The sequence below is a fragment of the Lepisma saccharinum genome, chromosome 6 (genome assembly GCF_977018435.1).
Source record: "Lepisma saccharinum chromosome 6, izLepSacc3.1, whole genome shotgun sequence".
NCBI classification, from domain to species: Eukaryota; Metazoa; Arthropoda; class Insecta; order Zygentoma; family Lepismatidae; genus Lepisma; species Lepisma saccharinum.
Genome location: NC_139234.1, coordinates 30,882,233 through 30,895,274, shown reverse-complemented (window position 1 = coordinate 30,895,274; position 13,042 = coordinate 30,882,233). Strand labels below are relative to the sequence as shown.

The 13,042-nt window shown below is 43.5% G+C and overlaps 1 protein-coding gene across 3 annotated transcripts in view; it reads right to left on the bottom strand.

Annotated features, from left to right (window-relative positions):
• sim (bHLH transcription factor single-minded) overlaps positions 1 to 13,042 on the bottom strand; it is a 201,617-nt gene that overhangs the window by 23,345 nt on the left and 165,230 nt on the right. For all 3 annotated transcript variants that reach the window (XM_083123718.1, XM_083123717.1, XM_083123719.1), the window contains exon 7: positions 3,446 to 3,645. In XM_083123718.1, the coding sequence (XP_082979844.1) occupies positions 3,446 to 3,645 (200 nt within the window). The remainder of the gene's footprint in view (positions 1 to 3,445; positions 3,646 to 13,042) is intronic.

Here is a 13,042-nt window from a genome sequence, read left to right as displayed (position 1 = left end):
CCCAAGCATGCTGATTTTCGCACCGTAGCAATGATTAGTTGATAAGATTTGTATTAGGCTCCACAATATGCACAGAGAGCTACAGTATAGACGAGATCTACAGTTTCTAGTGATATCCCAACCGAACCACTTAATGAGATGTTATACCTCGACCGGGGATGGGAGCCAGGACCCCTTGATATCAGGTTTGCGGCTAGACTATCGGGGCTGGGAGCCCAATTTTTATGTTAGCATTTAAGAATCGGGTAGTTTGTGAACTCTTTGATTCTTTTTCATCGTATTTGTTCCTCTCGAATATTTGCAATGATAAGAAAAGATATAACGATGAAACCAATGAGAAAACATTGCTAACACTCGTGCAATTGTCGGTAGTCCAATGAGGAACTAGCAAGCAGAAAAGAAACATAACGAACGCTTTTTTAGATTTTGAACGTCGTCCTACTTATTCATGTAAAATTCATTTGTCGCACCTGCTAGACCTATTCAGAAACTGCATATGCCAACAATCAAAGAACAATCTCACAGTCACTGAATACGTTCACCTACCAGACAGGCACCAGATTTCGTAACAAGTTTGGTTACTCGATTGGCCAATTACTTAGTATCAAATAAATGATTAGTGGCCACTGTTATCCAGGCATATCTGTAGCTCTTGTCCTCTATTTAATTTTACAACACATCATAAATAAGGCGATCTAACGAGCTAGAAAATGTATTTGAACATTGTACTTGCCCCAATGGAAGTTCTATAATGGAAAATGTAAACTTCTACTTTCTAAGTTTTCGATCGAAATGCATGTACCGAATTTCAAAAATCTAGGGGGGCTGATACCAGTATTGGGGGGTCTTCAGCCTCTCTAACCCCCCTGTAGCGCATTTGCCCAGACTGTCAAGTCTTCTGATGACAAGTTATTACACGTCGCTTCCTTGTTTATTGGTTTGTAAACGATGTTATTTCTTTCTGTAATCTCATTATGCCGTTATGTAAATAAAACCTGAGTGTATCAATACACTTACTTGTATTTACCTATAAAAATAACATTCTGGTACTTGCTTTACAATTTCTGTAGCATTTTTTTATGTAAAAGAGCAAAATATATTACTAGGCCATATTGGGTACATAAGTAATTGAGGAATATAGAATGAAAATGAAAGTAAGAGTTCCCAAAATGTATCAACTGACACAAATATGTTCACTCCAGATATACAGGGTGGGTCAAAAGTTGCAATACACCTAAATAAAAGAAGCCACTGTGGGGATAGGTGTCAGTGAGTGTTGGATATGCATATTGGGGGGGGGGGACTTTATGATGAGGTTGATCTTGACGGCCGCCATCTTGAAGTCCGCCATCTTGGATTCAACTTCATTTTCTTAAATGGGAAGGGGGTCGTGTGACACACAATTTTAGGCTAGAATTTTGTCAGGAATTATATGGTGTTGTCCATTTTGACGTATCTTTATTCGTGTAGGAGTTACAAAGGTTTTCTCTTCGTTGCAGGTTGACAGGACAACATGAAACTAAGCGACGCTGAACGGGTTGAGATCATCCTAATATCAGGGGAAAGAAGTTCTCGCACCATTGCAGCCGATTTCAACGCTCGCCATCCAGACCGACATCCAATTTCCCACGCCACAGTTGCATCACTGCTGTCCCGGTTCACTGCCACAGGGAGTGTGAAAGATACGCCACGGTCTGGGAGGCCACGTTCATCAACAGATGAGGCGACAACCATCGCCGTGTTAGGTAGCTTCGCCCTCAGTCCCACAAGGAGTGTGCGTAGCATGTCTCATGTGACTGGTGTTGGCAGATGCTCCATACGCCGGATCTTGAAGACACATCATTTTCATCCATTCAAGCTGCAGTTATTACACCACCTTTCTGAAGACGATCCTGACCGCCGGCTTCAGTTTGCGGAATGGGCAACAGCACAGCTTGCAGATAACCCACAGTTCGCCCAGAATGTGCTCTTTACGGACGAAGCTAACTTTTACGTTAACGGGGAGGTTAACAAGCAGAACCTGCGTTATTGGTCAGACAGTAACCCACATTGGACTGATCCATCCAAGATGGTTGGACATACCAAAGTCATGGCGTGGTGCGGGATCTGGGGAACACGGGTCATTGGTCCTGTGTTCATCCACAACAATTTGAATGCCGACAGCTACAAAGAGATGTTGGAGGAGCTGGTGTTCCCATCCGTAGCGACGGAGGATGGTGACTTCCCCTTATGGTTTCAGCACGACGGGGCACCACCTCACTACGGTCTGCAGGTACGTGGATTACTCAACGAACAGTTTCCACAGCGCTGGATTGGCCGTCGAGGTCCAGTGGAGTGGCCTGCAAGATCCCCCGATCTCACTCCCCAGGACTTTTACCTATGGGGCCACCTGGAAGCCATGGTGTATGCGGTCAAAATCAATGATCTTCGCCACCTGGAACAGCGGATCATTGATGCATGTGCGGCTATTACACCAGATGTCCTGTTACGTGTGCATACGGAGTGGCAGAAGAGAATGGAAATGACTGTCCAGCATGAAGGAGGCCACATCGAACACATCATGTAAAGTGTGCCACTTTTCAAAACTTGAAAAAATAAACCTTTGTAACTCCTACACGAATAAAGATACGTCAAAATGGACAACACCATTTAATTCCTGACAAAATTCTAGCCTAAAATTATGTGTCACACGACCTCCTTCCCATTTAAAAAAGTGAAGTTGAATCCAAGATGGCGGACTTCAAGATGGCGGCCGTCAAGATCAACCTCATCATAAAGTTTTCTCCCACCCCCAACACGCATATCCAACACTCACTGGCACCTATCCCCACAGTGGCTTCTTTTATTTAGGTGTATTGTGACTTTTGACCCACCCAGTATATTAAAGCACATAAACTGTCAATGCTGTAATTTTCTTTAGGTTGGCCGATTTCTACGGAAGCATATCAATAGGTGAGTTTCATGTGACGTCAAGATTCGCACAGCCACAATGTTCGCGACCAATTTTGTTTGTCGTGTGCAAGGAAATAGCTATCGTGAAATAACGTTAACTTCTGTTTGAAACATAGAATACTGCACAATGTGCCATTTAAACAAGGTTCAAATCTCCCGTCCGCAACTTGAATTCCGTACGTTTACAAGAACTGGCCTCCATCATGGCTGCTTGATCCCACAATGCAACAGTTTGTGACGTATAGGTGCGTTCATCATTGTTTCAACGAATATATTGACCTTCCAAACAGACAGTGGCCGGCTATGTTTACCGTGCAACAACAACATCAAATAAAATGAGTTAGAATGGCCAAATATGCGCTGAAGGAACGACAAATTCACCCTCTATTGACCTGAAAGCGTAAGGCCAGCCCAGAAGGAAATTACAGCAAAAGTGCAAATAATTATTGACCGACCCTCGTAGATTAGATTTAGCTACTTATAGAGCACTGACCTGGCGTCGAGGAAGATGAGCTTGAGATCGAGGCTGGCCCTAAACATAAACATGTTGGAGTGCATCTTGATCTCAGTGATGGCACTGGGGGGCAGGGAGTGCCCCACGGCCACCAACCCCACGTTCTGGTAGCACCCGTCGTATGGGGCCACGTCCAGCGCGTACTGCTTCACCTTCAGATATCCGCTGCAGTGGATCACCTGTCAAATGCAAAAAACATTCAGTACTCAGGTGTACGTACAGTATATGCGAAGGTAATAGTAGGCAAATTCTACACCCGACTCCAATTTCGTCCTAAACTGATCTAAAGCCTGGTCCACACGTAATGTTTTTTATCGGTAGTCTTGCATGATAAGGTAAGTTTGACAGATAAGATTGACGCAAAACACTGGGGTACGCTATTCATGCTTTCTGTCAGCCTCTTCTTCAGTCGTTCCAAAAATTCACTCATCGCCGTAGAGTTATGCAACACACATAATGCCTTGCAGGGAAGAGAGTATTTCAGGATCCAGGTGTCCCATTTTTATTGTAGGTGACTGTACATTACACAGTGGTTCTGATTCCACTGTAAACTGTAGGCCCAGTTTCGATTAGCCTATATTACATAAAGTAGACTTAAAACAACAATTCAAAGGGTAAATTCTCACATGTCAATTTGCTTCGTAAATTACGGCAGAAACATGCACACAGAGAACTAAATGCATCATATCATTTGATGCACCAGAATGCATCGATTGATGCACCAAAGTGTGTTTTATGGCTTCTTCAAAGAATGAGATTCACATTTGATGCATTTGGGTGCATTTTTGTATGTCGTGAAAGAAACACCAAAGTGCATAATTTGATTCAAGCGAGGATTTATTTCAGTCGAGATGCACTTTGATGCGTTTTGATGCACCAGAATGCATCTCTTTTTACGATGCACTTAAACGTTTCGTCTGAGCTACACGAACTCTGTAGCTCAGACCAAACTTTTAAGTGCATCAACGAAAAAGATGCAGGAAGGTGCATCAAGGAACATCAACTGATACATTGAAGTGCATCTTGACTGAAAGAAATCCTCACTTGAATCAAATGATGCACTTTGGTGTTTCTTTCACGACATACAAAAATGCACCCAAATGCATCAAATGTGAACCTGATTCTTCGAAGCAGCTACGAAACACACTTTAGTGCATCAATCGATGCATTCTGGTGCATCAATCGATATGATGCATTTAGTTCTCTGAGTGTGAGGATTGGCATAATTATTTCGTGGATACATAAGTTTATTCAACTAGAAGTGGAACATGAGGGAGGATGACATAACCCCAGCTAGAAAATGTTATGCAAAGCACCCCCTCACCTACCCCCATTGTCCCCATGGCAACATATCTGTAGCAAAAATACCCCACCCCCTCCGTAGGGGTCCCGGGTCCGAACCCCGGCCTGGGCATGGATGTTTGTGAGTGTTCATTCAACAATTTCATCACGTCATCACTCATCCCCATCTTCTAAAATTAGCCAAAAGTGGCACAAAAAGCGAAGTAAAAATAAATCAAATCAATCAAACCCACCCCCTCCGCAACTGAAAATTCATATGGCACTTTTAGCTAATCGCGACGATAATGATGAGTAATGATATGATGAAACGGATGAAGAAAGAACACCCATGCCCAGGCCGGGATTCGAACTCGAGACCCCTAGCGTTTGAGCCACGAAGTTCGACCACAAGCGCTGCAGGTATAGGCCTACACTATAACTGCATGCATTGAGGTGTTTTAGACAACAGCTCCTTTCTCGGTCAAATACAATTCAATATAAGAAAAAATAATCTGCGTAATAGAAATATTCTAACTTCTAAAATTTCAAAAACTCAGAAATATAGAAACTCACCAATAAATAGAATGTGTCACAGTTACAATATCCTTGTTGCAAACAACGAATGTGTAGATTTCTCACTTCCATTTGACAGATATAAAAGAATAATAGATTCAGTGCTATAGAAAACGAAACTCTGATAGCATATATTAATAGATTGTTTAATATAAATGTTACCGTTTACAGTGTGCAATACTTGTGAATTACGTATAAACCTCTTGCCTAAATGTATGTAGATATAGCCTATATCTCATGTGTTACGTATGTTGTATGTTATTGTACGTGAATGAATGAATATTTTCTATGTGTTTGTATATTTCCATGTAATTTCTATTGTATTAATCAAACACACTGTACGCCTTCTGTAATTGGAGGTTCAATCCTCTGAAGAAGTGCAAAGCATAAATAAGTAAATAAATAAGGATGCCAAAGCGTACTTGTTTTGAGGGAGTAGGAGAACACAGAATTGTGTAGAATAAGATTATGTAGGGTGTACTGCCTACGACTCGCACAAGGGAAATGGACTTCAGTGTTAGCGGTGGAAGGAGAAGGACGTTTCGAAAAGTGCTCCTGAGTGCGACGTTGCCAGTTTTTCGTGATGGGGGTGGACCTCAACACTTGGAGGATGCGAATCGGTCTATGCGGCTTCGGGCGAAAGGGCCGACAGAAAGAGGGACAAAAGGAAGTGAACTGTTTTCTAGCGTATGGCGTGGTGGTTCTTGTGCTCTTACTGTGTGCAGGCGTGGAACCCAATCCGGGCCCGGAGAGGTCGTTGGACGACATTTACAACCTTGTCCAATCGGGTCAAGAAAGCCTAAAATCGGAAATTCAGAAGCTGAGGGAGAGCGTGCAGGCATTGACGGACAGGAATAGTGAACTAGAAAAGCAACTCGCGGTTTCACAGAGGCAAACAGAATGGCTGTTCGACAAAGTTCACGAGATGGAGGGGAAATTGGATGCTCTGGAGAACCAGAGCAGACGATCGAACCTTGTGTTCTATGGCGTGCCGGAGAAGGAAAATGAAACATGGGAGGAGTCCGAAGAAACCCTGAAAAAAGTACTAAATGACAGTCTGGGCATCGCCATGGACGACAGGGTCTTCGAACGTGTCCACAGGCTGGGATGGAGAAGAGAGAAGGACAAACCGCGGCCCGTAATCGCGAGATTCGGACATTTCAAGGACCGGACGTCGGTGCTACGAAGAGCGAAGGATATCCGGGAGGCGGGAGTGAGCGTGGCAGAGGACTTCTCGTACGACACGCGCCAGCACAGAAGGGAACTCAAGACATTCATGACCCAAGCTCGCGAGGAGGGCAGCAAAGTGCAACTCAAATACAGGACATTATATATAAACGGCCGGCCATGGACTCTGGAGGAGCTACGAAAGAGGCAAGAGGAGACGACGCTGGACTGCAATGTGGCAACGCCGAGCAACCAGGACGGGAGATCGACATCAAGTGGACAGTTTACCTCACAGCAGGAGGGTCAAAGAAGGAGTGCCTCGCAAAGAGACCCTCACCTCAGGGAACGAAGACAGGATGACGGAGAAAGGATCCCACCCGCCACCCGCAGGGGGCGCGGAGGGTTGCACATATGATGGCCATCGCCGGACGTAGAAGAAGAGGAGGAGGGGGCGTCTAATTTTGGAAACTTGCAGGCGGCAGGAGAGAGTGACCAAACCGACAGAGAAGGTAAGAGGGTCAATGTCTCTAAAGAGGGGGAAAGTTTGTGCAGGAACAGTTTATTCGGGTCTCAAGGGGAGGGTCCCAAGGAAATTTACCCGAACGATGATCCCAGGCTACGGGTGGTAGTATGGAATGTAGAAGGGCTAGCAAAAAGATTTTGTGACGAGAATTTTAGGGAGTATGTGGAGCAATTTGATATACGGTGTTACGTAGAAACGTGGGGAAGCTCTAATAACATGCCAGAGTCATGGGGGGGAGGGGTTCTCAAAAATCACGCGTAGAAGGGCCAGCAGAGGGCGGTACCCGGGGGGCTTGGCAATCATTTTCAAACAAAAATGGAAAAAGTTTATAAAACAGATATGTATAGATAAGGAGGGAATCCTGGGGATCCATTTTGCAGCGGGGTCCCTGAACTTAATCGTGCTGGCAGTTTACAGACAACCCCCAAGCTCCAAGTTCTATTCAGAGCAACATTTTGACAATTTAGGGGCAACTATTCAACAACTGACGGAAGAACATCCTGGGGCCAATTTCTTGGTGACTGGTGACCTAAACGCCAGAATTGGGGAAGAGGAGGTATCCTGGGACGACTATGGGGGGCAAGATAGTGACCAAACGACTCATGACGGCATGTACTTAGGACAACCTAGACAAAGCAGGGATAAAATAGTAAACGCGGGAGGGAGGCAGCTCCTAGAACTTTGCGGGTTACATAAGCTCCAAATATTAAATGGGAAATTTTTCACAGACTGTCCGGGGCACTTCACATACGTGGGGGCGGGGGGTAGTAGTACTATTGATTATGCTATTGGCTCCCTCGAACTGTTACAAAGAATCAAGGGTTTTCACGTCCGGGCGCAAACGCAATCGCATCATATGCCACTTGAAATCGACGTTCAGTGGGATACTCATAGTAACGTAGACACTCCCAAACTCGCGTTGGAGCCCGAGAAAATATTACGCAAATACGTGTGGACTAAAGAGGGGGAGGAACAATACAAGATAATTATGACCGATGACGTAACAAAAATGTTGCAAGAGCGTTTTAAAACAGCCATCGAGGGAAATAATATACAGGAAGCAGTGGGAGTAGGATATCATATTCTCGAAAGGGCCGGAAGTCATATGATAAAGGGAGAGGGGAAGGGGGGCAAACATGTTAAGGGGGGGTGGTACAACGAGAGATGCAAAATAATGAAGAAAAGGTTGGACCGAGCTTTGAAACTCTACAGAAACACAAATAGCGAAGAGGGCAGAAATAACTACCTCATGGTCAGAAGAGCGTATAACAACATTTTAGAGCAAGAAAAAGAAAAATGGCAAGTTGAAAAATTCGAAGAAATTAGAAAGGCAATCTCGGAGAGGAATATTTCGGCATTATGGGGAGTTCTACGCACATTGAGGGGTCAGAAAAACAACTGGGTGCATATTGAGCCACATATTTGGGAATCTCACTGTCGTTCTTTACTTGGAGGGGAGGGGGAGACATCTCGAACAGAAATTGCACGGGAACGTTACTTCCTAGGGGACTACGTACCGATACTTGATGAGGATATACGAGTGGATGAGCTAAGAATGGCGATCGGGAAATTGAAAAAAGGGAAAGCGGCTGGATTGGATAATATCGGAACGGACTTCTTTAAAGCAATTGGGGAAGACATTAATATGTTAGAAAATATCCGTAGACTACTAGATAAGATTTTCAAAGAGGGACATTTCCCGAAGGACTGGGCCACATCAATAATTTGCCCTATATATAAAGGCAAGGGGGATAGGAGCGACGCGGGCAATTTTAGGGGTATCTCTTTGCTTCCAATATGGAGCAAAATATATACGCATATTTTAAACCGTAGAATACAAAAGTGGTCAGAAATATTTGATAAAATTTCCCCTTTACAAGCAGGATTCAGGAAAGGGCACAGTACCCTAGATAATATATTCATATTGCACACATTAGTACTTGAGCGAATTAAAGAGAAACGAAAAAAGTTGTACGCGTGCTTCATTGATTACGAGAAGGCGTTTGACAAAGTTCACAGGGGTATTTTGTGGGGGAAACTGCAAGAAAAAGGAATGTCGGCGCGCATGATAAGGGCGCTACAAGCTATTTATGAAAACGTACAATTTTGTGTGAGATGCGATGGCCACAGAGTATCATCATTACAACCCTCGCATTCCGGGTTAAAACAAGGATGTATACTGTCGCCAATTTTATTCTCTCTCTTCATTGATTGGGTGGCGAACGAAGTATCATGGGAGCAGGGCGCAACCCCATCTATAGGGGAGCAAGAGATACCTGTACTCTTGTATGCGGACGATATAGTCATCATGTCGGAGACAATAGAGGGGCTACAAAGGGGACTAAATAGCATATACGAGGGGTGCCAAAAATACAAAATGACAGTTAACATTAAAAAAACTAAAATCATGGCTTTCAAAAATGGGTATACTTTCAGCAAACAAGAAAAATGGAATTACGGGGGGGAAGTAATTGAGCCTGTCAAGCGTTTCACGTACTTAGGAGTAACATTATCTATGACTGGAAGTTGGACGCAACATATACAGACACGAAAAAGCAAAGCAAAGCTCGCAATAGACCAGGTAATACGTACCATAAGTAAAGTACCGCAAATGCCGTTCTCAGTGATTCAGGGTTTGTACAAGTCAATAATAACAGGAACTTTGAACTATGGGGTTGAACTGTGGGGGGCAAGAGGAGGGAGCACAGTCGCAAGCATTCAAACAGAATACTACAAAAAAGTGTTGTGTGTAAGTAGAAGTACTGCCAATTGTGGGGTACTTAAAGAATTAGGTCTAAGCAATGAGACAGTACAAGCTAGGATGAGAACTTTAAAGTATTGGCTTCAGCTAGCAAGGGAGGGTAACACGACACTTAAGGGTCAATGTCTGATAATGCAAGTAAGAGAAGAAAATACACGGAACTGGGCGAGGGATATAAAAAACATGTTGAACTCTATTGGGATGGGGTGGGTTTGGGAAGCAGGAGGGAGGGTAGATACATCAGTTGAAAATCAAATTAGAGGGAGACTTATGGACATAGACAGACAAGAAATACTAGCCGACTGTCAGACGAAGACTTCACTAAGAGATCATTTGAAATCAAGGGATTGGGGGAAAGCAAGATACATAAACTTGGTAGGCAAAAAAGAAAGGGGAGGGATAGCATGGTTCAGACTGGGGGGTTGGAAACAAGTAAAAATTAAGAATGAAGCAGGGGAAACTATATGCTCTTTGTGCGGGGAGGGAGAGACGGGCGAGCATCTGCTCTCTGCCTGCCCCTATACGCGTGATTTACGAGACAAGTGGGTTGAGAACGTAACAGAGGGGGAAATAATGGAAGTCGTAGAAGACAGAAGAGGAATCATAAGTGAGATAGTGCAACGAGTGGGGAGATATTTGTGGGAAGTGAGGGAGCGACGAGGAAAGGCGTTAGCGGACAGCGATAAGAACGAAGAAACCGCACAAAGTGAACCGAGCGTGTAATACGTGTACTGTGGGTCTAGCAGTGTGCAATGTATATGTGTTTTGTTTTGTTCTGTTCTGTTTTGTTTTTCACATTATTCAACAAAGAAATTCAAATTCAAGTAAGTCTCCAGACAGGAGGCCGAATGAACCGGACACACAACTTTATTTGCATGTGCAATATTTCGATTGTTAAAATATACTAATTATGTTTAATTTTTTCTTTTGTATCTGATCAAATGCTAAGAGTTATTTGTATACTAACGTAAAGAAGGTACAATATTAATACATGACTTTGAGGGAAGAGAAAGTGTGTGTAATGTAAAATTAATGTAGTGCGTACAGCGTACAGCTCGCACAAGGAAAATGTAAATAAATACAAAATACAAAATACACAAGGGAAATTGGCTTTCGAAAAGTTCCAAAGAACACTAGACTAAGAACTGACGTCTCATATTCGGGAATATGTTGGTTGTGCATTTCGAAACGGTTAAAGTCAACTAATGGAACTGTCCGCTCGTTGTTTAGACAAAGGGAGTATAGATGTCATCTGCACAGCGGAATCGCAAAGGAATTTGCCACATTTCGACGCCTTTCAATTTCGGCGTTTTCTTTAGATTTTTACACAAAAATTCCCGTTTTACAGAAGTGGAATCCGAGAAGCCAGGCTCGGAATAAACCTGGCTAATTTCGGAAAAAGTTGTTTGTTTGAATTGGCCCCATCGGCTGAGGTAGTATTCTGGGCCTTCGGGAATCGCACCTTTCGGGCACGAGGGATTGCCTGTTGACTTTCACGCCTCCGAAAAAAGCGATGACCTCCGTTTACGGATCCCGAAGCCACGAGACAAAGCGACTCCATTGTGAAGCGAGCCTCATGGGAAACATATCCCGTCGCTCGAATACCTGGCCGCGCCGGAGAAAGCCGAGCCGTATCACGTAGCAGGAGCCTTTGTACCGCCTGCCATTGTTCCGACGCGGAGAGGGGCCATGTCGTAAACGCGGCTTGATCCCCGTAATGTATTCCGGGTGGCTGCCTGGAAGGGGGTGGAGCCTCCGCTCGCCCCGCCCACGTCCCGCCGACGACAGCCATGGAGCTTCTGTGTGGCCGGGCGATTACTGCCCTGCTTACGTTCGGCGAATTATCCCGTGGCGGGCTCCGTCGAAGCTTGAAATGCGCGTTTGTCTCTCCGTCGCGGACGATTATCGATTGTCGCTCTGGCGGAGGTGATCTTTTGCCAGTCGGAATCAGTCTGTTCGCGGATGGTACAGTACGGAGTCTGTAACGAGACGAGACCGCTAATGAAATTTTCACCTAAATCAAACTTCCTCTTTTACTATCCAATAAATGTTTAAATTTGATTTAATTTTTGTTTTTTTGCGTCGCTCTTCTGCCACGTTTGGCTAATCGTGACGATGAGGATGAGTGATGATGACATTGATGAAGCGACGAACCCGGGACTGCTGCCGTCGTAGCGCGCCGTGCTAACCACTCCGCCACGGAAGTCGTCTGCATGCTACATATTTTGACATGGCCGGTTGATCATTTGTAGGTAAATTTTAAGTTCTGTCGCTTTGGTTATGAATTGCTTTCAATTTCTTTGATACATTCTTTTGAGTTTTGTTTTAAATCCACTTTATGAACAGATAGGCTAAACGAGACTGCACCTACAGTTTCAAGTATGGTTCGAAGCACTATTTGCATCGAAACCGGAACCCTTTGATTACAAGGCTATACTATGTTACCTCCACACCATACCGTTCCATTGATACATTTTACTCCGAATCCGAGAGCAAGGCTGTCTTATTTGCTACTCCATGCACAGAAAAGGGAATTCATCAAATTCAGTGTAAGTACATCAAATTATCAATTGATACAACAACTGCGCGTGTAATCGTTTGTTTCTTGCTTCCTTGTTGAAAAAAAAAACAACTTATCTTACAATGTATTTTAACACACAAGCTGAAAACGACGCGTTAAAATATATCATAAGAATGCTCTCTCTCTCTCTCTCTCTCTCTCTCTCTCTTGCATTTAAATCAAACTTTTTATGCATTTTTGTGTTTTTCGTTGGATCATTGATACGACTGGATTAATATTATTCATGCATTTTCTTCCATTCTCCTTGATATCATTCTTATTATTCCATTGCCAAGAGATCTGGCAAAAAGTTCTCTCAGAACGTTGAAAATGACTAATATTTGATATGCAATCTATAACATTATTTTATCCAGTCCAATGAAGAAACCTTACTCTAACTATTAGAATTGATTCTAATTTAAATTTGCTTACGAAGTCCATCCATATACTTAATGCATTTTTGCGAGTCGAGTAATATGATATTAACAAAACTTATAAAATTGTGTTTGTAAAAACAGATTCAATTTAGGGCAAATTTACTATCTGGTGCATTAATCGTTAGCTTCAGACTACAACTTTCATGCACCTTTTGTAATTTAATTAATGCATTTACTTTACTGTGCTGTCAGTCGCCTATTTCACACAGATAACGTGTCAGAATCTTTGGCGTTAATGTTTAGAAGGGACTGATGATTGCAAGTAACTAGTACA